Genomic DNA, 18,381 nt, shown 5'->3' on the forward strand with positions numbered 1-18,381 from the left:
TCCTAATAGTCGAGTTTTTGGAGATTTAGTTATTACAGAATGAGAGAAGTTATGAAGCAGTTGTAGGTTGTGCATGCACTTACTGTATCCTTCATATTTCTTGTTTACAGGTGAGAACAACTGCACCTGAAAAATACAGGGTTAAACCCAGTAACAGCAGCTGTGAACCTGGCACATCATTAGATATAATAGTTTCTCTTCATGGTGGTAAGAATGTGCAATAGAGTTTGTAAGAAATCTGGGCAAGTTGTGTTACTAGACTGCTCCAGACACTGATGGTTGTATGTGCTTGCTGGTGTGTAGGACTGACTGATGCCCACGTCTACTTGACTCTTGTATGAGAGTGGTACCATTTGTTAAAAAAACATGGATGTCAGAAAGGATTTGAGTAACTCTCTGTCCTGATTTACTGCTCCACTCAGGCATAAGCAGCTGTTGTTTGTAACCCATTTTTGTTTTTTGTCTTAAAAAAGAAAACTGAGTGGCAGTTGTCTTGCTGGTTCATTATTACAGTGGGAGTTTATCTGCAGTAAATCAGTCTCCTAAACTGTTGAAAGGACAGGTGAATTTGCTGAAGAATACATTTTTTACAAAATTTTGGGTTATCTTTGAGCTATTCAGATGAAATTAGTTCTGTTAAAATGAAACTATATTATTTTGGGAAAACCGTAATTAGAATTATTGAACTTTAGAGAATGATTTCCTTATTTTTATTTCTAGTAAGTCGATGTCTGGTGTCCTGCCATAAACAAGTCCTCATTTTATGGCACTTTTGTGCTAAATACTTCTGTCCTCTTTGTAACATTGTCATTTTATCTAAGCACACTGTTGCCTTTTTTTTTTTTTTTGTCTTCCTTGAGGGCAGGTTTTGCAGCTTCTTTGCAGGATCGTTTCCTTATAATGGCAGCAGAAATGGACCAGTCTTCTGGAGCAGGTGTGCCAGAACTGACTCAGTTTTGGAAAGAAATCCCTAGGACCAAAGTGATGGAACATAGGTAAGCATATGGTTTTATGGTAACAGCTTCTTGGGTTTGGGGTTTTTTTTTAGCTTTTATTATTTAGCTGATTTATAGCACTGGTGTAATCATAATCAAAGAAGGTTTCTCCAAACTCGCTTGTGTGGTTACTGACCAAAATACATTACTGAGACTTCTGCTCTGTTTTAACTAATTAGGTGTGGGTTTAATGTATAAAATGATATTCTGCACATGGTTTTCTTTTTTTTATTCTTGTTGCTCTCATGCTGATTAAGAGTTAAGTGGAAAAAATACGAATGCATGTGACAATACATATGGACAATAGAGGTTTTGGTTCTTTAATAAGAATGTGTCACTTGAGTTTTCTAAAAGGAAGCAATCAAGGAAAACAGACATATTAAATGCAAAACTATTTTCTAGACAATATTAAAAATGTCCCTTTCTACTAGGGAAAATCAGAATTTTGTAGAAAATTTCTGTAAAACCTATGACATGTTTTGTCTGCGTATTTTTGATATTTAGTGATGAAAAGTCATCTAGAAAAATCACTAGAAAAATAAATTTCTCCATACGCGTTTTAAATGCACCTATTGCTCTTCTCTCTCATCCAGTCACATTGGGTGTCTCACTGAACATGTCTAGGAAAAGTTCCCTGCAGTTTTGACTGGTTTTTTTTGCCTTAGATTGTTCCTGGTGTTTTTCTGTATGTTTGGGGGCTGGTTTTTTTTTTGGAGCTGCCTTTATGCCCTCATGGCCAAAATTTCAGTGGAAAAAGTATTTTGTGAGTCTTGATGCCTAAATCATGTTCTTTGTTTGCTTCAGGGGCTTATCCCTTACTTCCTTTTTGAATAAAGTCTACATCATGTGAGTGACCTTAAGCTTCCTTGCATAAGTGGTGGAATTTATTTGGGGTATTTTAAGAAAGACCCTGAAATAATAATCAGAGATTATTTGATTACAAGTGTGCTGTGTACATTAGTTACTGATTAATACAAACCTGACCTTTACTTTTTGGTAAACCTAGACTAGATGTAGTGTAATTATAATTATTGTCTTTTAAATTTTAGAAATGCAGGGACTTTATCCACTTAAGATGTATTGTTTACTCTTAATTATACAATGTTGCATTAAATTTGTGATTTTTGGTGCTTGTTTCCTTTTTACAGGCTCAGGTGTCATGTCATAGAAAGTAGTAAGCCCTCTTCTCTGACATTAAAAGACAATGCATTTAATAATCCAGCAAAAACTAATGAAGATTTACATATACAGGTAATAGTGGATTCCTTGTGCTGAATATTCAGCAAAATTATAGAATATGCTAGAGATAAAAAGAATTTTTACTGAACCTTTTTGGTATTTTGTAAATTACACTATTTGAACATCTCAGCAATTGAAAGTAACTACATCAGTGATAGTGATTTAATTATTTTGTTCAATGATGTAATAATCATTAAATTTTCAATGCAGTTTGCTCATTTTTCTTGTGAATATACAGATATAGCATATCAATGAACATCAGTTCAAGCTATCTCTTTCTTCTGAGTGTAAAGATGTCATCTGCTTGATGCAGGCCATATTGGTTATCCTTAACTTAAGATTTGAAGCTGTAGTGGAACAGATTCCTGAAGTATGTAATGATAGAAAAAAGGTATTGCTGAAAGACCACTGAGGGAAGGCTTTTTCTTTTCTTGTCTGTGGTTATGCTTATTGCCAAAATAGCTCAAAATTGCCAAGTACTTTCAAGTGCAGTAATTCTAACTTAATGAAACTGTTCTATTTTCAGCTAACTCATTTACTGCAGATTAATAGACGTCTTGAGGAGCAGATGAATCGCTGCCTCTGGTTCCAGCAGCTGTCAGTTGTTTTATCACTGCTATCAGTTACTGTTGCTGCCTTCTGCTTCTACCTGGCGAATGCCCAGAGAAGCTAAAAAGAATTGCTGTGCCCTGGATGTGCTGCTGCCTGTCATGGTTCATTGGAGTCAAAAAGATTGCAGTGTTGCACTTCTGCCAAAATGAAGTTTGTGAGCCTACAGCAATGAACAAGGAACAGTTCACTGGGGAAAAAAAAGATAGAAGAAATGAATGACCAGCAAACAAAATTACTGAAATTATTGTCTAAGTTGATACTTACAATAGGGCATGAGGAAGATGTTAAAGCTAGGACCTATTTTCACTGTACAACTCAATAAAAACTACTGACCTGGAAGGAGGAAACCAAATACAACATTATTTAAGACTGTTGTGCTTTTTCCCCCTCTATTCAACTACTTTAAATGCAATATTTAATTTCTTTTCATCGTATTCATTCTTACATTCTGAATCACTCCCATAGAAGATGCAAGCAGTCAACTTAGTGTATTCCAAGGTTAATCTGTTCATCCAGGAAAGTTTACAGAAATTATGTAGTACAGGTGGATTTTTTTATATAATCTGTGTATATACATGCACATAAAGGAAGACATTTGTTGTCAGTAGTGATTTTGATAATTCACTCATTGTTCTTATTGGTTAAATTCATTATTTTTGTGCTTCTTCTAAATGAAAAGTTATTGTAAACGTTTCTTACCATGTAAAATACGCACAAGACAAGACACTATTCCTATTCTCTTGTTTTGTTTTTTTTTGGAAGGCACTTCTATTCAAATTACAGGAGGAGTGTGGGAGCTGACTTCTTTACTGTGATGTCCTATTATTGGTTCATAAAAAGGCTATTAAATATTCAGTGTAAGAACTTAGTCTGAGTTGTGCAATACGGTTAAATTACATATGAAATTTTGAAAAAAAGCAAGTCAAATCAGAAAGATTAAATACACTTGAAGGCAACATAAAAGTATTATATCTGCCATTTCACAGAAATTGTGTAAATGGTGCATGAAGCTAGAAAGAACTTTGCTAACAAGGATTCTTTGTACTCATTACTGTAAATATGTACATTAAAATAATAAAAACTTAAAAGGAGACTGATGGTATCTTTCATACACTTAAAATTTTCACTCTTTAAGAGATTTGAAAATTTAAAATAATTATATTACTTGAATTAATTTTTTCTACAAATTGGCTTTGTAACAGATTTATTAGTTTTGTCTGTTAAATTCAATAGATGAGAAGTGATTATTAAGGAAAAATAAAGGTCATACTCTGCTTCTGTCTTTTTGCTTACAGTGTGTTGGTGATGTAGGATCATTTCATGGAAATAGAAAAATAGAAAAAGAAAAATAATAAACAGATTAACTAATAAAGCCAGCAATATGATTACTAAAAAAATGCCATGTAAAAAGCAAGGCTACAGGAGTGTTTGGTGCACAGTCTTTTGTCCTCTCTTAATTTATACAATGGTTTACTACATCTGCTTTTTCTTAATTTTTCACTAATCTCACTTCTGCCTACTTTGTTTCTCATTATTTTGTATTCCTAACGATTTGGCAATTTATATTGTTAACTGCTTATAATGAAGCTGTTACTTGGGTCATTTTTATGTGCATGCAACTCAAATGCTTTGCTTCCAACAAAATGGGTTGTTATCTTAGTGAGAAAAGTAACAAAGTAATTTGTAACCTTAAGATAATAATAACCCTGCTATAAAAATGCCCATTCCTTAATTTGAGTGGATTGAATAGCACTTTACTGTAAAATTACCAGAAATATATTCGTAGAGTCTTTGCCAATATGAATATTTTAATGTTTTGGTGCTTTCATATATTTTCAGTATTTTATTACTTATTTTATTATTGGTATTTTCTTTGTATGAATCAGATGAACATCTTTTCTATTTTAATATGTTTTAGAAAAATACAATTAAAAATAAATATGAGGAAATACATAGTCTTGAATGTTTAGTCTTTTAAAAATAGCTGCATGTCCTGAGGGTTTTGCTTTCTTGTTAGTCTGCAGATACTTAATATGGGATGGATCAATACGGTGATGACCCATAGTCTGATGTAGAAGTTGTGGTGGTACCTGTCAGACAAATGTAAAATAGGTGATAATGGCTTCTCAGACCGTATGCATGACATAATCACACAAACATGCTACTGGCATGTCAGTGGTACCAATGGCACAGGGGATACAAGTCCACACAGTGCTAATATACATATATGGATCTTGGGACAATGACCTACTGTTTAAACAACACACAGAAAATGGAAAAATATATATGACAAAAAAAAGGGCAAACTGACAGTAGTGGTTTTTAACTTGAAATGTACAACAGTCAATTTGTATTTTTCTTCTTAAAAAAACATCATTGTTTCCGTCATCACAGAGTATTTTCCCAGAATTTTCAAAGCATTCAGTTGTTAGTGGTTTCAGATTTTGTTTGACAGCCCTTGGAAATGGGTCTCAGTGGAGAAAGTTTTAACAGTATGCTTAACACACACTGAAGTTACAGAGTAATGTGACTTGATACCCAAGATCAAGAGAAGAAACTAAACTTTTTCACATTATGAAAAATTCAGTTTATAAAAAGGATTTTAGAATTTAGGCAATTCACAAAATAGGATTTGATCACATGAAGTATCAAGATCTAAGATTTAGTTTTCCTTTACCTCATTGTAGATTGGCCGTTAATTTTGGTTTTTACAGTCAAGAGACAACAAAGATTGTAATCCTAAAATTTAGCAATTTGTACTCCAAAAAAGCACATACTCTTTTTCCTAGCAAGGAATTTTTAAAAGCCCCTTCTGAGCTTCATTGTTCTACTTTCCTGTGTAAAAGATCAGACATTTTGTAAAAGAGAAAAAAGAAACCAACATGGGGATGAGGGGCAGCAGGAGCAGGAGTTTTAAATTACTTTTGTATTCTGTCAGTGATTCCCTGCTGTAACTAATTTGTCTCTGTTGTTTGCCTTCAGAATCTCAGTTTGTCCCTATTTCCAGAGGCTGTTAGTTCATAGGGGATTTTTCGACTGTATTTTATGGGATTTATTTATTTGACTGGGATTTTATGGGAGAGCATTTTAAATCTATGCAGTGTCCTGGTGGTCCTGTGTATTGCACTGGCAGCATGAGGACGTAAATGCTGTTCTGCTGATAAGCACAGTGTTAGTTCACTCAAGTTCTATGGCTTTGTTGTGAAAGTGGGCATTCAGTCAGAATAACAACATTTTGCAAAGCCCATCACAGCTGGCTGTAAGAATGCACTGGTTTGGGTCTGGTGTAGCCCCCTAGGGTGTTGTGTTCAAGACAGTCTACAGAATGTGTATTGATTTAGGAAGAGCTAATCACTTCTAATCAGCCAGGAAGAGCAGGTTGTGTCCTCATTTCTGAGGTTAAAGAAGACATTTCAGTCAGTCTCTGCAATGCGTGTCTGATTTTCCCTGGAAGATGGCTCACTGAGGAATTACCAGCCTGGTGTGGTGCAGTTGCTACATTTCCATTATGTTTGTGCTAGCACAGGTATGTGATGATTCCAATTAGGCTTTTCAGTATCCCTGCTTCCTTGGCACATTTCAGCATCAGCAGCTTCTGGCTCTGTGTCTCCTGCAGCTGATGAGAATCATAGCCTCCCTCTTTCAGTTTTCTCAATAGTTTCAGTCCCACTTTTCAATTGGAACCTCACTATTCTTGTTTTTGACACTTTTATAGTGGTTGCACACAGTAATACAATATACATAGAATGCAGAGACACAACTCGAAACATAAAGCACAGGAAATCCATCTCTCCAGGAGCATGGGGTGAGTTTTCCTTCTTTGTGGAGGAACTGACTGAAGTTCCACGTGCTGGCCTTTTCTGGGCTTGATACAGGCAGATTCCTGGTAGGTCTGTGCAATTACTGCCTTGCTACTTCTGAGCACAAGCACTGAAATTCCCAAGTTATATGAGCAAAAATAAGCAGCTGAACAGATTTTTTTGCGGTAGGTATCTCATTTCCTGGCTTTCTTTATTCCCAAAAGTGGTGCATCAGCCTATCTGTTGGTCATGTTCTACGTCACGTCTGTTTTCCTAAACACTGAAAGAAGCACTGTGTGCTCAATTATTGCTGTATGATTGCAGCTATAGCACTTGTTTTATTAGGTAATTCCTTCTGATGTTAGTAATGAAGTCCTTATAAAAAGACCTTTAAGGGAAAAAAACCCAACTAATTATCAGTTGCCCATTGTTATTGTCTTCACCAGAACCTGAGTGTAGCAGCAGCCCACCCAAAGAACTACTACAGTCTTTCTCATGCCAGTTCAGGGTCTCTTGATATGTTAGTAACTCTATATTCAGTTCTAATTCTCTTTACACTAGTCGTGCTATACTCTATTGGAGTTGTCTGAAATGCTGGAAAACCTGGATATGAAACAAGAGTCTGTAACTTTTTATTATTTATCTTTCATTTTCTTCAGGCAGTGATAGAAAATACTCATTATTTTACTGTCACTTGGTGGTTTCACACAAAGTATTTTTGAAGGTTTTCCTTTCTCTTAAAAATACCTTGTTAGAATGGTGGTACATTATGTGTTTCATTCTTCTTGATAATTCCATAAGATAGGCCAGCACCTGATGGTGACTCAGCTGGCAAGAAGCAGTGATTTCTTTGAAAGTACTCAAAAGTTTTCTTTTTCTTTCATTTTTGCCAACACAACTCACTGTGCTTCTCTTTTCTTTAGTCCTGATAGGAACTTCCTCCTGAATCTACACAAATTTACTCAACTGAGGAGTGAAAAACTTGGCCTGTGGGAGCTTCCCAGAAGGAACAGATAGTTGGATATGTACTTTCTGTTACAGACCCAGCTACAAATAAGAGGGCTCATCTACTCATACTCTTCCAGTACATGTCTGTAGTATACTGAGAAGTAGATGCATAATGAACTTCCATTGCAGCTCAATGAGGAAATTGACCCCATAGGTCAATGTTATCCAGACAGGAGGGCAAAGTAGAAAATGCTACATAAGGATATGGTCTTACCCCAGCAGGCTATATAAGGGGTCTCTCTAGAGTAAATGCCCCCCTAATTAGGCCTTGGGAAAGGGATCAAAACCAATCTTGACAGGTTCTGAATCACTGTGTTTCCCTTAAGTTTGCAAAGAAATACAAGACAAGAGACCAAAGTCCAAGTCTCCACTATCAGTCCCACCATAACCACAATCCCATTTTGTGTTGATGATGAAATCTAAATTAAAATATCCTCTGGGTAACCATGATGCAGTGTAACAAATACTCTGTGGCACTTAATTTCTCAAAATTACAACTTTCTTTTATTTCCTCAGCCCTGTGTCTGTTAAAGCCATTGCCAGTTTTATTTTTGACAGCTTGGAGGTATATCTGAACACCTGTTCTTCAAGCCACAGAGAAAATGACAAAAATAAGGAACACCATTTAAATAAACTTAGATTACAATGGTAGTGTCGAAAAGAACCATTAATAGTTAATATCTTTAAGGTTTTTTTCTAGAATGCTACAAAATGCTATAAATTGCTGAACAGAAAGGTGAGTCTGGGCAAACACCACAGATGCTTCATCAATTTGGTGCAACTAAAATTTACAGATTGATGCTTGACCTCCTGGCATCTGAATTACAATGATTTCCATGCCTGCAGTACATTTTCCTGTAACTAAGTAGCATTTATCATATTTTCTTTTTTCTTACAATTTTATTTGGAATTTACACTTGCAGCTGGTGATGATGATTCACAAAAATATTTTTTTAGTGCATTCTAAAGAAAGCAGCATTTTCTTCTTGAGTTCATGGTTTAACAGGACTTTATCTGCAAAGAGGATGTATGAATGTGGCTCCTGAGTGTGGTCTGGGGTTAGGTGGGACACCTCAGAACAGGAGTGCTCATTCATGCTAATCTGTTGCAATTTTTGACTGCAATCCTGAACAAATATGTATTGATATATATATATATATATAATTCCAGATACTGCTCTTCCAGCAGGCATTGTGATGTGTCTTCCTACCACTCACACTGGATGTTGATGAAGGTGAGAGCAAGTGTTAAGTCATATGTTCCTAACCCATACTGAAAATAGACTCCAGTATTCCTATGCTAGCTGTCCCATATTGGTGTATAGATGAGGAGTATGGGGAACTGGTACAGGCACTCTGTTCTGAGAGTCTTCAGAGAGAGCATTCACTTACTCCAACAAGTTCCCAAATTGAGGAGAAATTGCAAAAGCACCAGAGAAAGAGAAACTACTTCATTTCACTTCTTTGTCTAAGTGCCTCTGCTGGAAAACTTGAAGAATTACATGATAAACAAAAGTTGAAATAGCCAAGGAATTGCCTACTCTAAGCTGCACATTGAAAAGACACATTGACACACTGAGTAGAGAAGTTGATTTTATGCTTTGCCCATTTTCAGTGAGATTTACCTTCCATTAACCATTTCACTTCGGAAAAATATCTGACGTTCATTAGTCACATAGATGCCATCTCACAGCAAAAGTGTAAGTAGAGCATGTCACATGATGATCAAACCACAGAGTAATTCATCTGGAAAATTGCACATAATGTACTTCAATGTTTTGCTTGACCACTGCTCACTGGGGCAGGGGGAGCCTGCAGAGAGGTGGCACAGGGGGTTCTGGGCTGCAGAATGGGACAGGCATGAGGGACAGAACAGGAATTGGAGTCTCTGGGGAGAGGAAGTTGAATTTCCTTTGCTTGACGTGATGCAAAGAAAACCATGAAAAATGTTGCTTCGGTTAGAGACAGACTGGAGGAAATGCCCTGACCTGTAATAGAGTGACACAGGGAGGGGAGTTACTGCTGAGACTTTTGTTTCCACCTGTCTTACCTAAAACCTCTTCCTCTCCTGGGTCTGTTATGATACACCAATAGAGGCTGAAAATAGTGAAAACAGTGTTCTTGGAAAAGTGGCCATACAGAGGAGACATACACAGATTTGCATCAAACTCTGGGTAATCTGTAATTCAGTCATGACATGCAATATCACAGTACAGGGGAGACTCCTGCTTCCTTTCAGCCCAGAGGAACTTTTCGAAGCACTGTTTTACCAGCATGTGTGAAATTTCCACTGGGAAGGTATCCAGTAGCAGATGTCCTAGTCTGGCCCTGCTAATGAAAATCCTTGCACAGGCAGAGTGTGCCCCATGCTTGTTGGCCTCATGCAGGACTGAGGCAGAGGCTTTCAAACTTGCCCAAGGGGAGTGCAAGAAAGATAGAAACATTCTCATGTTTGCTGTGTGCAAGCATAAAATAGCTTTGCTGTCCTTGTGAAGCAAATCAAACACTCTCCAGGAAGAAATAGTCACCAAACAAAAAAAAAAAAGTGGAAATTGCTTTGGTAGCCAAACTGAAAATTGTTTTGATCCATGCTGTGAAAATGTTGTCTTGATCAGCAAAGTCATCTCTGTGTAGTGATGGGCAGATATCCATGTGAATGCCCTTGCAGGTAAATTTGTTGTCTCTCAAAGCAAAATGCATGTTAGGGTTTTCAACCATATTCATCAATGCAAGGATCTTTCTTGCCAACCTGTCTGGACCAGTTGGGCAGGACACCTGGCTTACAATGCTCCCAAAACACAGCCTGGCTTTACCAGGGGAAGGGCTGCTCTCGTGTTTTCTCCCAAACAAATTTCAGCCTGGAAGTGGGATGATGCTTCAAATACAGCTCAGTCACACCAGCAAAAATGGCCTTCATACATGTGTAATACTGGACAATTTTTAGGCTGAATAGTGAATTGATCCTCAAGAGAAGTGAAAGGAGAAATAGGGGACTATTAAGTCATGAAATTGCCTTTTTTTCAGTATTTGCCTGATATCAGCTCAGGCAATAACTAGATCCAAAACCTATCTGTAGAGGACTACAATTTTTATCGTTGCAAGAAAAAAAAATCACATAAAAACTGTAAGTACTGCAATTTGTATGACACGTCTATCTAGCTCAGCTAAAAAGAAAATAGTAATATTTAGTAGTAACTAGCAGAGCTGGTGGTGCCTGTACTGATGTTATTCACATCAAACTATGATATGAATGGAGAGTTTTCAATTTTATAGCAAGGGAAAATAAACTACAGAAAAGCCTGAATTGCTGGAAAGAGAGATATGCCTGAAACTGATGCTCTTCTTAAGTAAAGAACTTGATACAAAAAAGGAATCTTAACCTCATGCGAACTGATAACCAAAAATGCAAGCAAATTTTATTTCTAGGTTTTTTATTCTATATTAAAATATCTTAAATATTTTTAGGGTTTTTTGTGGTTTTTGTTGTTGTTGTTGTTGGTTTGGGGTTTTTTGTGAGTAAAATTTTTAAATTGGTGTATTTCTTCTCTAGGAAATGTATAGAGTTTTGCATCAGGAAAATGAGTTGCCAATTCTCTATCTAGAGACATACTTTTTTTTGAGTAGGGATCTGTGTCTTCTTTGAAGTCAGGGATATATTGTGCTGTTATTTACAATCGGATTTCCTTCCAGAACACATCTGATAACTCATAGCAACTCTGCCAGAAGCTGTGGGAGAAACTGATAGACAATTCCCAATATAGTTTGCAACATAGTGCTGGAGGATAAGGGAATCAGAATATAATGGAGTTAGAGAAAATATTTGATTGCTAAAGGCAGTATGTTGCTAGGATTTAGACCTCGAGGGCCCTGTGTAAAGGTGGCAGGTACTCCAAGAATTCTGGGAGTTGGATAGCAATTTTAGGTTACTCAATGTAAAGGACAAATTGTTTCGCAGCTGAAACGAAAATAATAAGCACCTCTGCTCCATGTCTCTCGGCCAAGGGGCACTTGGTGATGCTGAAGTGAAGGGAAGGCTCCCAGGGAAGATGGGGGCTCGTGGCCCTGGGTGAGTCTTTGCTGGCCATGCCTAAATCAGGAGGCAGAAGGCTGTGTGGAACAAGGAGCCCAGCAAGCAGGGAGTTGCCTGCAGTCTTTTTCTCTAACAGCTCTGCATCATACTTACGTAAATTATACTATAATTGCTAGGTGATCAAATGTATCAGCTTACAAATACAAGGCTGGCATTACAAGGAAGTGATTTACCATGCCTGGAAAAGCTGGTGCCTGTTGGAACAAGGGAGTAGTTCCAGACAGCTAGTCACAGTAGTGCCCCAGTGAAAAGCAGAAGTTTTCCAAAATCCATGCTGAAACAGATCTGAACTGTCCTATCAGGTCTGCTTTGCAATCTGTATAGGAAGAACAAACATGAAAAGGTCTAAGTCTTAATAAAAACCCAGAGGAGACAGCACTGAGCTCAGTTAATATCATATCTGGAAACATTCTGTGTAGATACTGCATATAATAGTCATTTTACTGCCACAGAAGAGAAAATATTTTTGTAGATGACAAAATTTTCAAGGAGTGAAGTAGAACACCCCAGTTTTAGCGCTCCCTTTCCCACAAGCCTGGTAGACAACCGGGATTGCACTTGCACATACACTGATGTCGAGTGATCTGTCAGCACAAATCAGAGATTTCTTGGCTGTAGATAAACACCATTCATAATTTATAACAATCACTATGCTGCTGAATGCAGACCTGTTTATTCCTCAGTGTGGGACTGAAAACTCTGGAATGAAGAAGAACTGTGGGGTCTCCCATTGCTCAGCACTCTGACCGCAGGCTCTGACGTGTGTGAAGAAGGGAGGAAATCTCTCAAAGGCATGACAGCCAGTAATGTTCTTTAAGTGGATTGATCTAAATTAGACAGATGAGATTTGCACAGATGGAATACCCAGCGTCATTGGCAAAAACTACTCAGTTGCTTTACTGGAAATGTTTAAACCCAAAGCTGGGTAGTAACCTTGCCATATCCACCAGGAGACTCTTTGTGCCAAGAGACTTTCACGGATGTTTTAAATACTGTTCACTGTTGTATCAACAAAGTCTGTGTGAAGACATTTCATTTCAGAGAGATTTGCAAAAATGACAAGCTGGGGAAATGAGTGCTCCTTTGCAATCCTTGTTGGCTGTCAAAGAGAAAAGCTCTTGGAAAGTCTAGCAAGTAAGAAAACCAGTGCTAAATTTTCTGATGGAGAGTGAATGTGCTGAAGACTGCAGGCTACTTGAAGATGAAGAGTGGATAAGCAAGCTGGCTTTCCTCGCAGATATTTTTTTTCTCTTGGTGAGCTCAGTATGAAACTCCAGGGGAAAGATTGCCTTTTGCAGTGCTGCATAAGGTACTTTCTTCTCATGAAAATATGTAGACTTCACGCAACAATCGAAACCATTTTTTCCCCCAACAACCTTTAGGAAATGAAATTTCTGCCTCTTAAATTCATTCAGACCCAAGCCTGAGAATTCAGAGGCAGAAAAGAACAATTTCTGTTCACTGCCTCAGACATGGATGGTCACAAATGCAGAGTGCTGGGATGGATGGACCACCTGTCTGACTTGGCATGGCTGGGAGAAATTGGGCTACAACATCAGGACTGAGTATCTGCAGGTTTTACTGCATGGAAAGCTGGCCTACCCAGCAAAGGCACTGGTCTTCAGTTTGTGGAGATCAGATTAAAATCCATGCTCCATTCCAGAGGGACAGCAGCTCCCCCAGACACTCTGTGCATCTGCTTGGAGGGGAGACTCCCAGTATATACACAAAAAGTGAGGGAGTTTCTTCACACTGCTGCAGGCTTTGCTGCCATGCCACAGAGAGTTCAGTGCTCGCTGCATGTCCTGCTGCTTCCAGAGTTAGCAGGAGCTGAAATTCTGCAGGGCAGGAGTGGGGCTGTGAACAGGAACTCAGAGTGAAGGGGAAAAGAGTGGAAATTCTCAGCTCAAACTCACAGGAGATTCACACCTCTTCCCATGCCAGATGTCTCCCGTGCTCCCAGTGGAGACAGGAGAAAAAGAGGGAGCTCCCATTTTCCCTCTAAACAGCGTGGCCTGTGACCAGCACTGCTGGTGCTTGTGCCAGCACAGAGCAGTACCTGCAGGTCCTTGGGCCCAGGATGGAGGCTGACACATCTCAGCATGTTTATTGCTGCTGGGCCTGGGGATGCTCAGCACCTCCGGGTAATCCTGCTTATCCTTTCTTGCATTTGACACCTAAGGAGTCTCCTTTTCCCCAGAACCTGAACAAACCTTGCCCTTCTCATATCAGCTCACAGTTTTGCAGAAATCAGGAGTAACACTGGGGCTGTTGCATCCATTCTGCTCATGATTATACAGGTACATATGCATACATCTGTATGTCTCTCTTGATTTATATGTGCACTTCTATTTACATAAATACTTTGTTTTTAGCCATTTCAACAGTCTTTGCAGCATAAATGTCAGGGATTTCCGGCATTGTCTATCAGCAGAAAAAGAAAAATTGGGAAATAGCTCTCTCTCTGAAAATGGTTTTGCCACGACACCACTCTAGTTCTGCTCTTATTATATGAGAAAAGCATTCAAATCCCTTTTTAAGAGACTCGTAACTGAGACTCAGGATGTCTTGCTGCTGTTTAGGAGGTGCAGAAATATGCAGAGTGCACCAAACACAAAACATGACCTTTTCTTGCTCTTGTCGAATGCAAACCAGTCTCCCCCCGAGCAGCCGGAGAGCTTTGTAGACCAGCTCAGAAATGTGTGTCACCAGCTTGAGCAGGTTCGTGCTGTGTCTGTGCTGCTTCCCCTGGGAGCCCAGGGCGAGCCTGGTGGGAACAGGGCCCTGCAGCATTTGAAGTCTAACAGGGTTGCAGTGATGACAGGGAATCAAACAATGCCAGGGCCTCTGGAGACACTCACATTTCTCACTCCTTACATGATTCTGACTGCAGCTGAAGCCCTTTATTTCATGTTCTGCTGTTTCAAGAGGCATCAAGGACAATCCGATTGCTAGGGAGAGAACATCCTTAGCAGGACAGCTTCAGCAATGAGACGGGTTCAAAGGCACTGGGGTGAGGTGGTGATGGTGTTAAACGGAGGTAGAAACACTTTCTCTTCAAAGAGGGAAATGGAGGGCAGAGTGGGGAGAGGGAATCACAGCAGGACCAAGGGAGAGGCCCTTTTGGACACAGGGATGCAGGCTGGAACTGACAACTCCTGAAATTGCAAGAAGTTGAAAGGTACCTGGAGATCAGAAAGCGAGCTCAGGTCAATGGATTGGTCTGGTAATGTAGGGGCGAGCACAAGTTTGGGGTTTTCTCTCCACAGGATGACACAAAACTATTTACATGGGATCCAGGGACTGAGATTCCAACCATATGAGGAAAGGCCTGAGCCACACAGAGTTGCTTCACAGAGTGTGCTACAAACACTACTGAACATATCTTGATAATTTTTTCTCATTTGAGAGTGGGTTCAAATTCCCTTTTTTCAATACCTTAAACACGACACTTACATGGCATAATTTTCTTCCAGCTGCACGGACTCATTTATAATTTAAGTTTTCACCAAATTGAAATATCATTCAAGTTCATATGAATTTAATGTACAGTGTGGAGGGAAAAGAAAAATCAAAACGTTGAGAAAGGGCAATATTACAGTTCTAGGGGTTGTGATGTCTCCTCTGACAACTTGACATAATTTTTTGCAAGGTCATGTACATCCTATCAGCTGAATATATTTGGATGCTGTGGTTACTTGACAATCCTAATCAGACATGGGAGGTCCAAGCATATATATATATAAAATAATCAACTAAGCAAAGAAAACCAACCTGGACTTCCCATAATTTATAGCTCAGGTCTATCTTGCTTCTGTTGCCTAAAGAGGGTCATGACTGTTCTCTCTCTGATTGTCCTGCAATATTTCACCTTTGATTGGCAAGAGTGGTACTCTGAGACAAGCCATTATCCAGCCAAAACCAAACCAAATATAGGTTGTGATTTCCTCTGCCTCCTTGTGCAATTTCCCTTAAAGGTTGTGTTCAAATCTGTGTCCTAAACAAGAGTATTTATAAAAGCATAATGACTCTATCTAAGCCTGGCAAGTGATAGGAAAATTACAGCAGAGACCTTTGCACTGATATTTGGAAGTTATTTCACATATCTGTTCTAGTGGATTCTTTAGCACTTGGAAATTCAGGAATAAAGTTTGTTGTCTTGTTGGCAGGGAATAGCCTCTGCCATCCTTGTCAGGTATTTTCTGCTTCCTGGTAATCTTTAATATTTCCTAGACAGATTTGCTTCTGAGGTTGGCTTCAGAAGCAACTTACTGATGTTTTAAAAATATTCAATAAGGGTTTTCCTCTTGTTTGCTGCAATAATAAAAAAGCTGTATCTTACAGCAATTTTTGTGAAACTAGTGGCCATTCAATATATTTTTGCATTGCTTTTGTTTTCCATTTACAATCCCATTAGTGTTCTCTGGATAAGGCAGTTGCAGGATTATCACTACAGTTGTTCGTTTTACCCCCTAAAGCGAGGATTTACTGGGAAACTCTGAGCATCAAATATTTGAACTGAACACAGAAAATCTGTCATTTGAAGAGCTGTTCTCCACAGGGTGCTGGAGTGCAGCCATCTCTCCACAGGCTGGGCTGCAGGGATGAGCCAGGTGTGGAGCCTGACTGCTCCAAGAAGGATGCTCCACTGCAGACTGGGAATCTGTGGGAGGAAGCATGAGGCAGGGAAGGAGTCACAGAGATCTTCTAGGTCTCCTGGGAAGGAACAAGTCTAACTGGAAAACATGTTTAATATTAATGTGAACAAAACACAGCAGAGCAGCCAGGGCAGCCTCAGGAAGGCAATGGGTAAGGCCAGAGCTGCCTCCTGTGACCTCACACAGGAGGGAGATGGAGCACTAAACTCACAGACACTCCACAGAGCCAACCTCAATGAAATCAGTCCCATGTGGATCTGAGTGTGACTTTCTCTGGTGCTTTCCTGCATTTAATACTCTATTTTCTATAGTGAAAATGAAATAAGGGATGTTAAATGTCTCCCGATTTGGTTCTTATAATAGAAGTGTCAGACTTCAAAGGAGTCATTAAAAGCAGTGCTAAAAGCAGCCACTGGGCTCAGAGTTGATGGGAAAAGAAAAAAAAGAAATATAAAAGAGGTGTGTGTGTGGAGGGGAAGCAGAGAGGCAAAATGACAACTGTGTCAAATGCAGTGGGGACAAGGACAGCTGTTCCCTTGCTGATACTCATAATGTGGCAGAGTCTGATGTTAGCAAGTGAAAGCAAAGTATTTGATTTCATTGTCAGAAATATTTGTCACTGGCAGAAAAATCAAATTAATAAAAAAAGACATGATAAGTCTCTCTTGGATAAAAAGAATATTCAAAATGTGAATTTTAATATAAAGGCACGATTGTGGTGCTTACTTGAGCTTGTTTGAAATTATACTCTTAAGGATTGTTTTAATGATCCTTCAGTGTTTGGATTGGCTGGCTAACTGTAACTTGTAATTACACAACTAAATCTGATAGTGTATTGCCTTTCTTCAATGTCCACACTATGTTCAGAGAGAAATCAGAGATAACAAAATCTATTACAGAGCTAAAAAGGAGAGAGTAAATATGGCTAAAATACTGCTAAAATATGAACAAATTGATATAAATCATGTAACACACATTTTCTTTTTTCTTTTTTTTCTTAAAACTGTGAAAAATTCCATATCCTGATGCATATAACTCCTACTTCAGACACCTCACAGCCTTTTAAAAGTGCAGGTTTTGATGCACATTGCCAGATAACAGAGAGGAATAATATGAGAAATAGGGTTGCCAGCAAGGGAAAGGGGATTGTAGAAAAAAATATTTGTTATCACATGGATGTGTATAAACCCATCTGGTCACAAAATATGAGGGAAAAGAGTAGTCTGGGTACCCGACAAACAACATGTATGGAAATATTGAAAATACCTGAGTATTTTATGCATGCATAATTATGTGTATGATCAGAGAAAGATGAGGAAAGAAATGCAGGGTTTTCCTTTGCCATTGCTAAAATGTCTGGACTGCCAAAAAGGCCTTGCAATCAACATTGCTAGCACTGACAGGATAATAGGCTGGGGCAGCATCTTTGAAACTAATAGTTAGGATGGTTTTACACACCATTTTAAAAATAACAGGAAAACTGAGGGAAAAGTCATTGGGCATAAGATAACAGCATCCTTGTGAAAAAAAAGAAAAGAGACCTGATATCAGTAAGGCTTTGTCTTGTGTTCCTGTCTTAATTTTATTGATTTCTGTAGGATATGATAGTTTTCAATTTTGGAAGAGAAGGAGCTCACAGGACACTTTGAAAATGACATTGGGTCAAGAAAGATGAAGGCAATATCATCAAGAGATCAGACCAGAGGGCTGCACATCAGAAACCTCTGCATCTATTACTGTGACTTCTTGAGAGACCTGAGCTCATTTCATCTCTGTGTTCTGACTTTCACTTTCCCCGGATATCACCTTTGTCATCAGATTGTGCTGAAGCATTTTGAAAAGTTCAGAACTTTAAGTGATTGAAACTTGATAAGAACTCTTCTCCTTTAGGACACATATTGCAAGAGATGGCAAAGGCTAGTCAGTCATTACGGCCAGAAGCTTTATTTCAAGTCACTAAGATCTACAAAGGAGGGTCCT

The 18,381-nt window shown here is 38.7% G+C and overlaps 1 protein-coding gene across 1 annotated transcript in view; it reads left to right on the top strand.

The window, feature by feature from the left end:
• MOSPD2 (motile sperm domain containing 2) overlaps window positions 1-4,799 on the top strand; it is a 32,567-nt gene extending 27,768 nt beyond the window's left edge. The window contains exons 12-15 of the mRNA XM_014875865.2: window positions 111-207; window positions 866-995; window positions 2,144-2,246; window positions 2,761-4,799. Of these exons, the coding sequence (XP_014731351.2) occupies window positions 111-207; window positions 866-995; window positions 2,144-2,246; window positions 2,761-2,907 (477 nt within the window). The 3' untranslated portion in view covers window positions 2,908-4,799. The remainder of the gene's footprint in view (window positions 1-110; window positions 208-865; window positions 996-2,143; window positions 2,247-2,760) is intronic.
• The last annotated feature ends 13,582 nt before the right edge of the window (window positions 4,800-18,381 follow it).

This window comes from Sturnus vulgaris, chromosome 2 (genome assembly GCF_052056855.1).
Source record: "Sturnus vulgaris isolate bStuVul1 chromosome 2, bStuVul1.hap1, whole genome shotgun sequence".
NCBI classification, from domain to species: Eukaryota; Metazoa; Chordata; class Aves; order Passeriformes; family Sturnidae; genus Sturnus; species Sturnus vulgaris.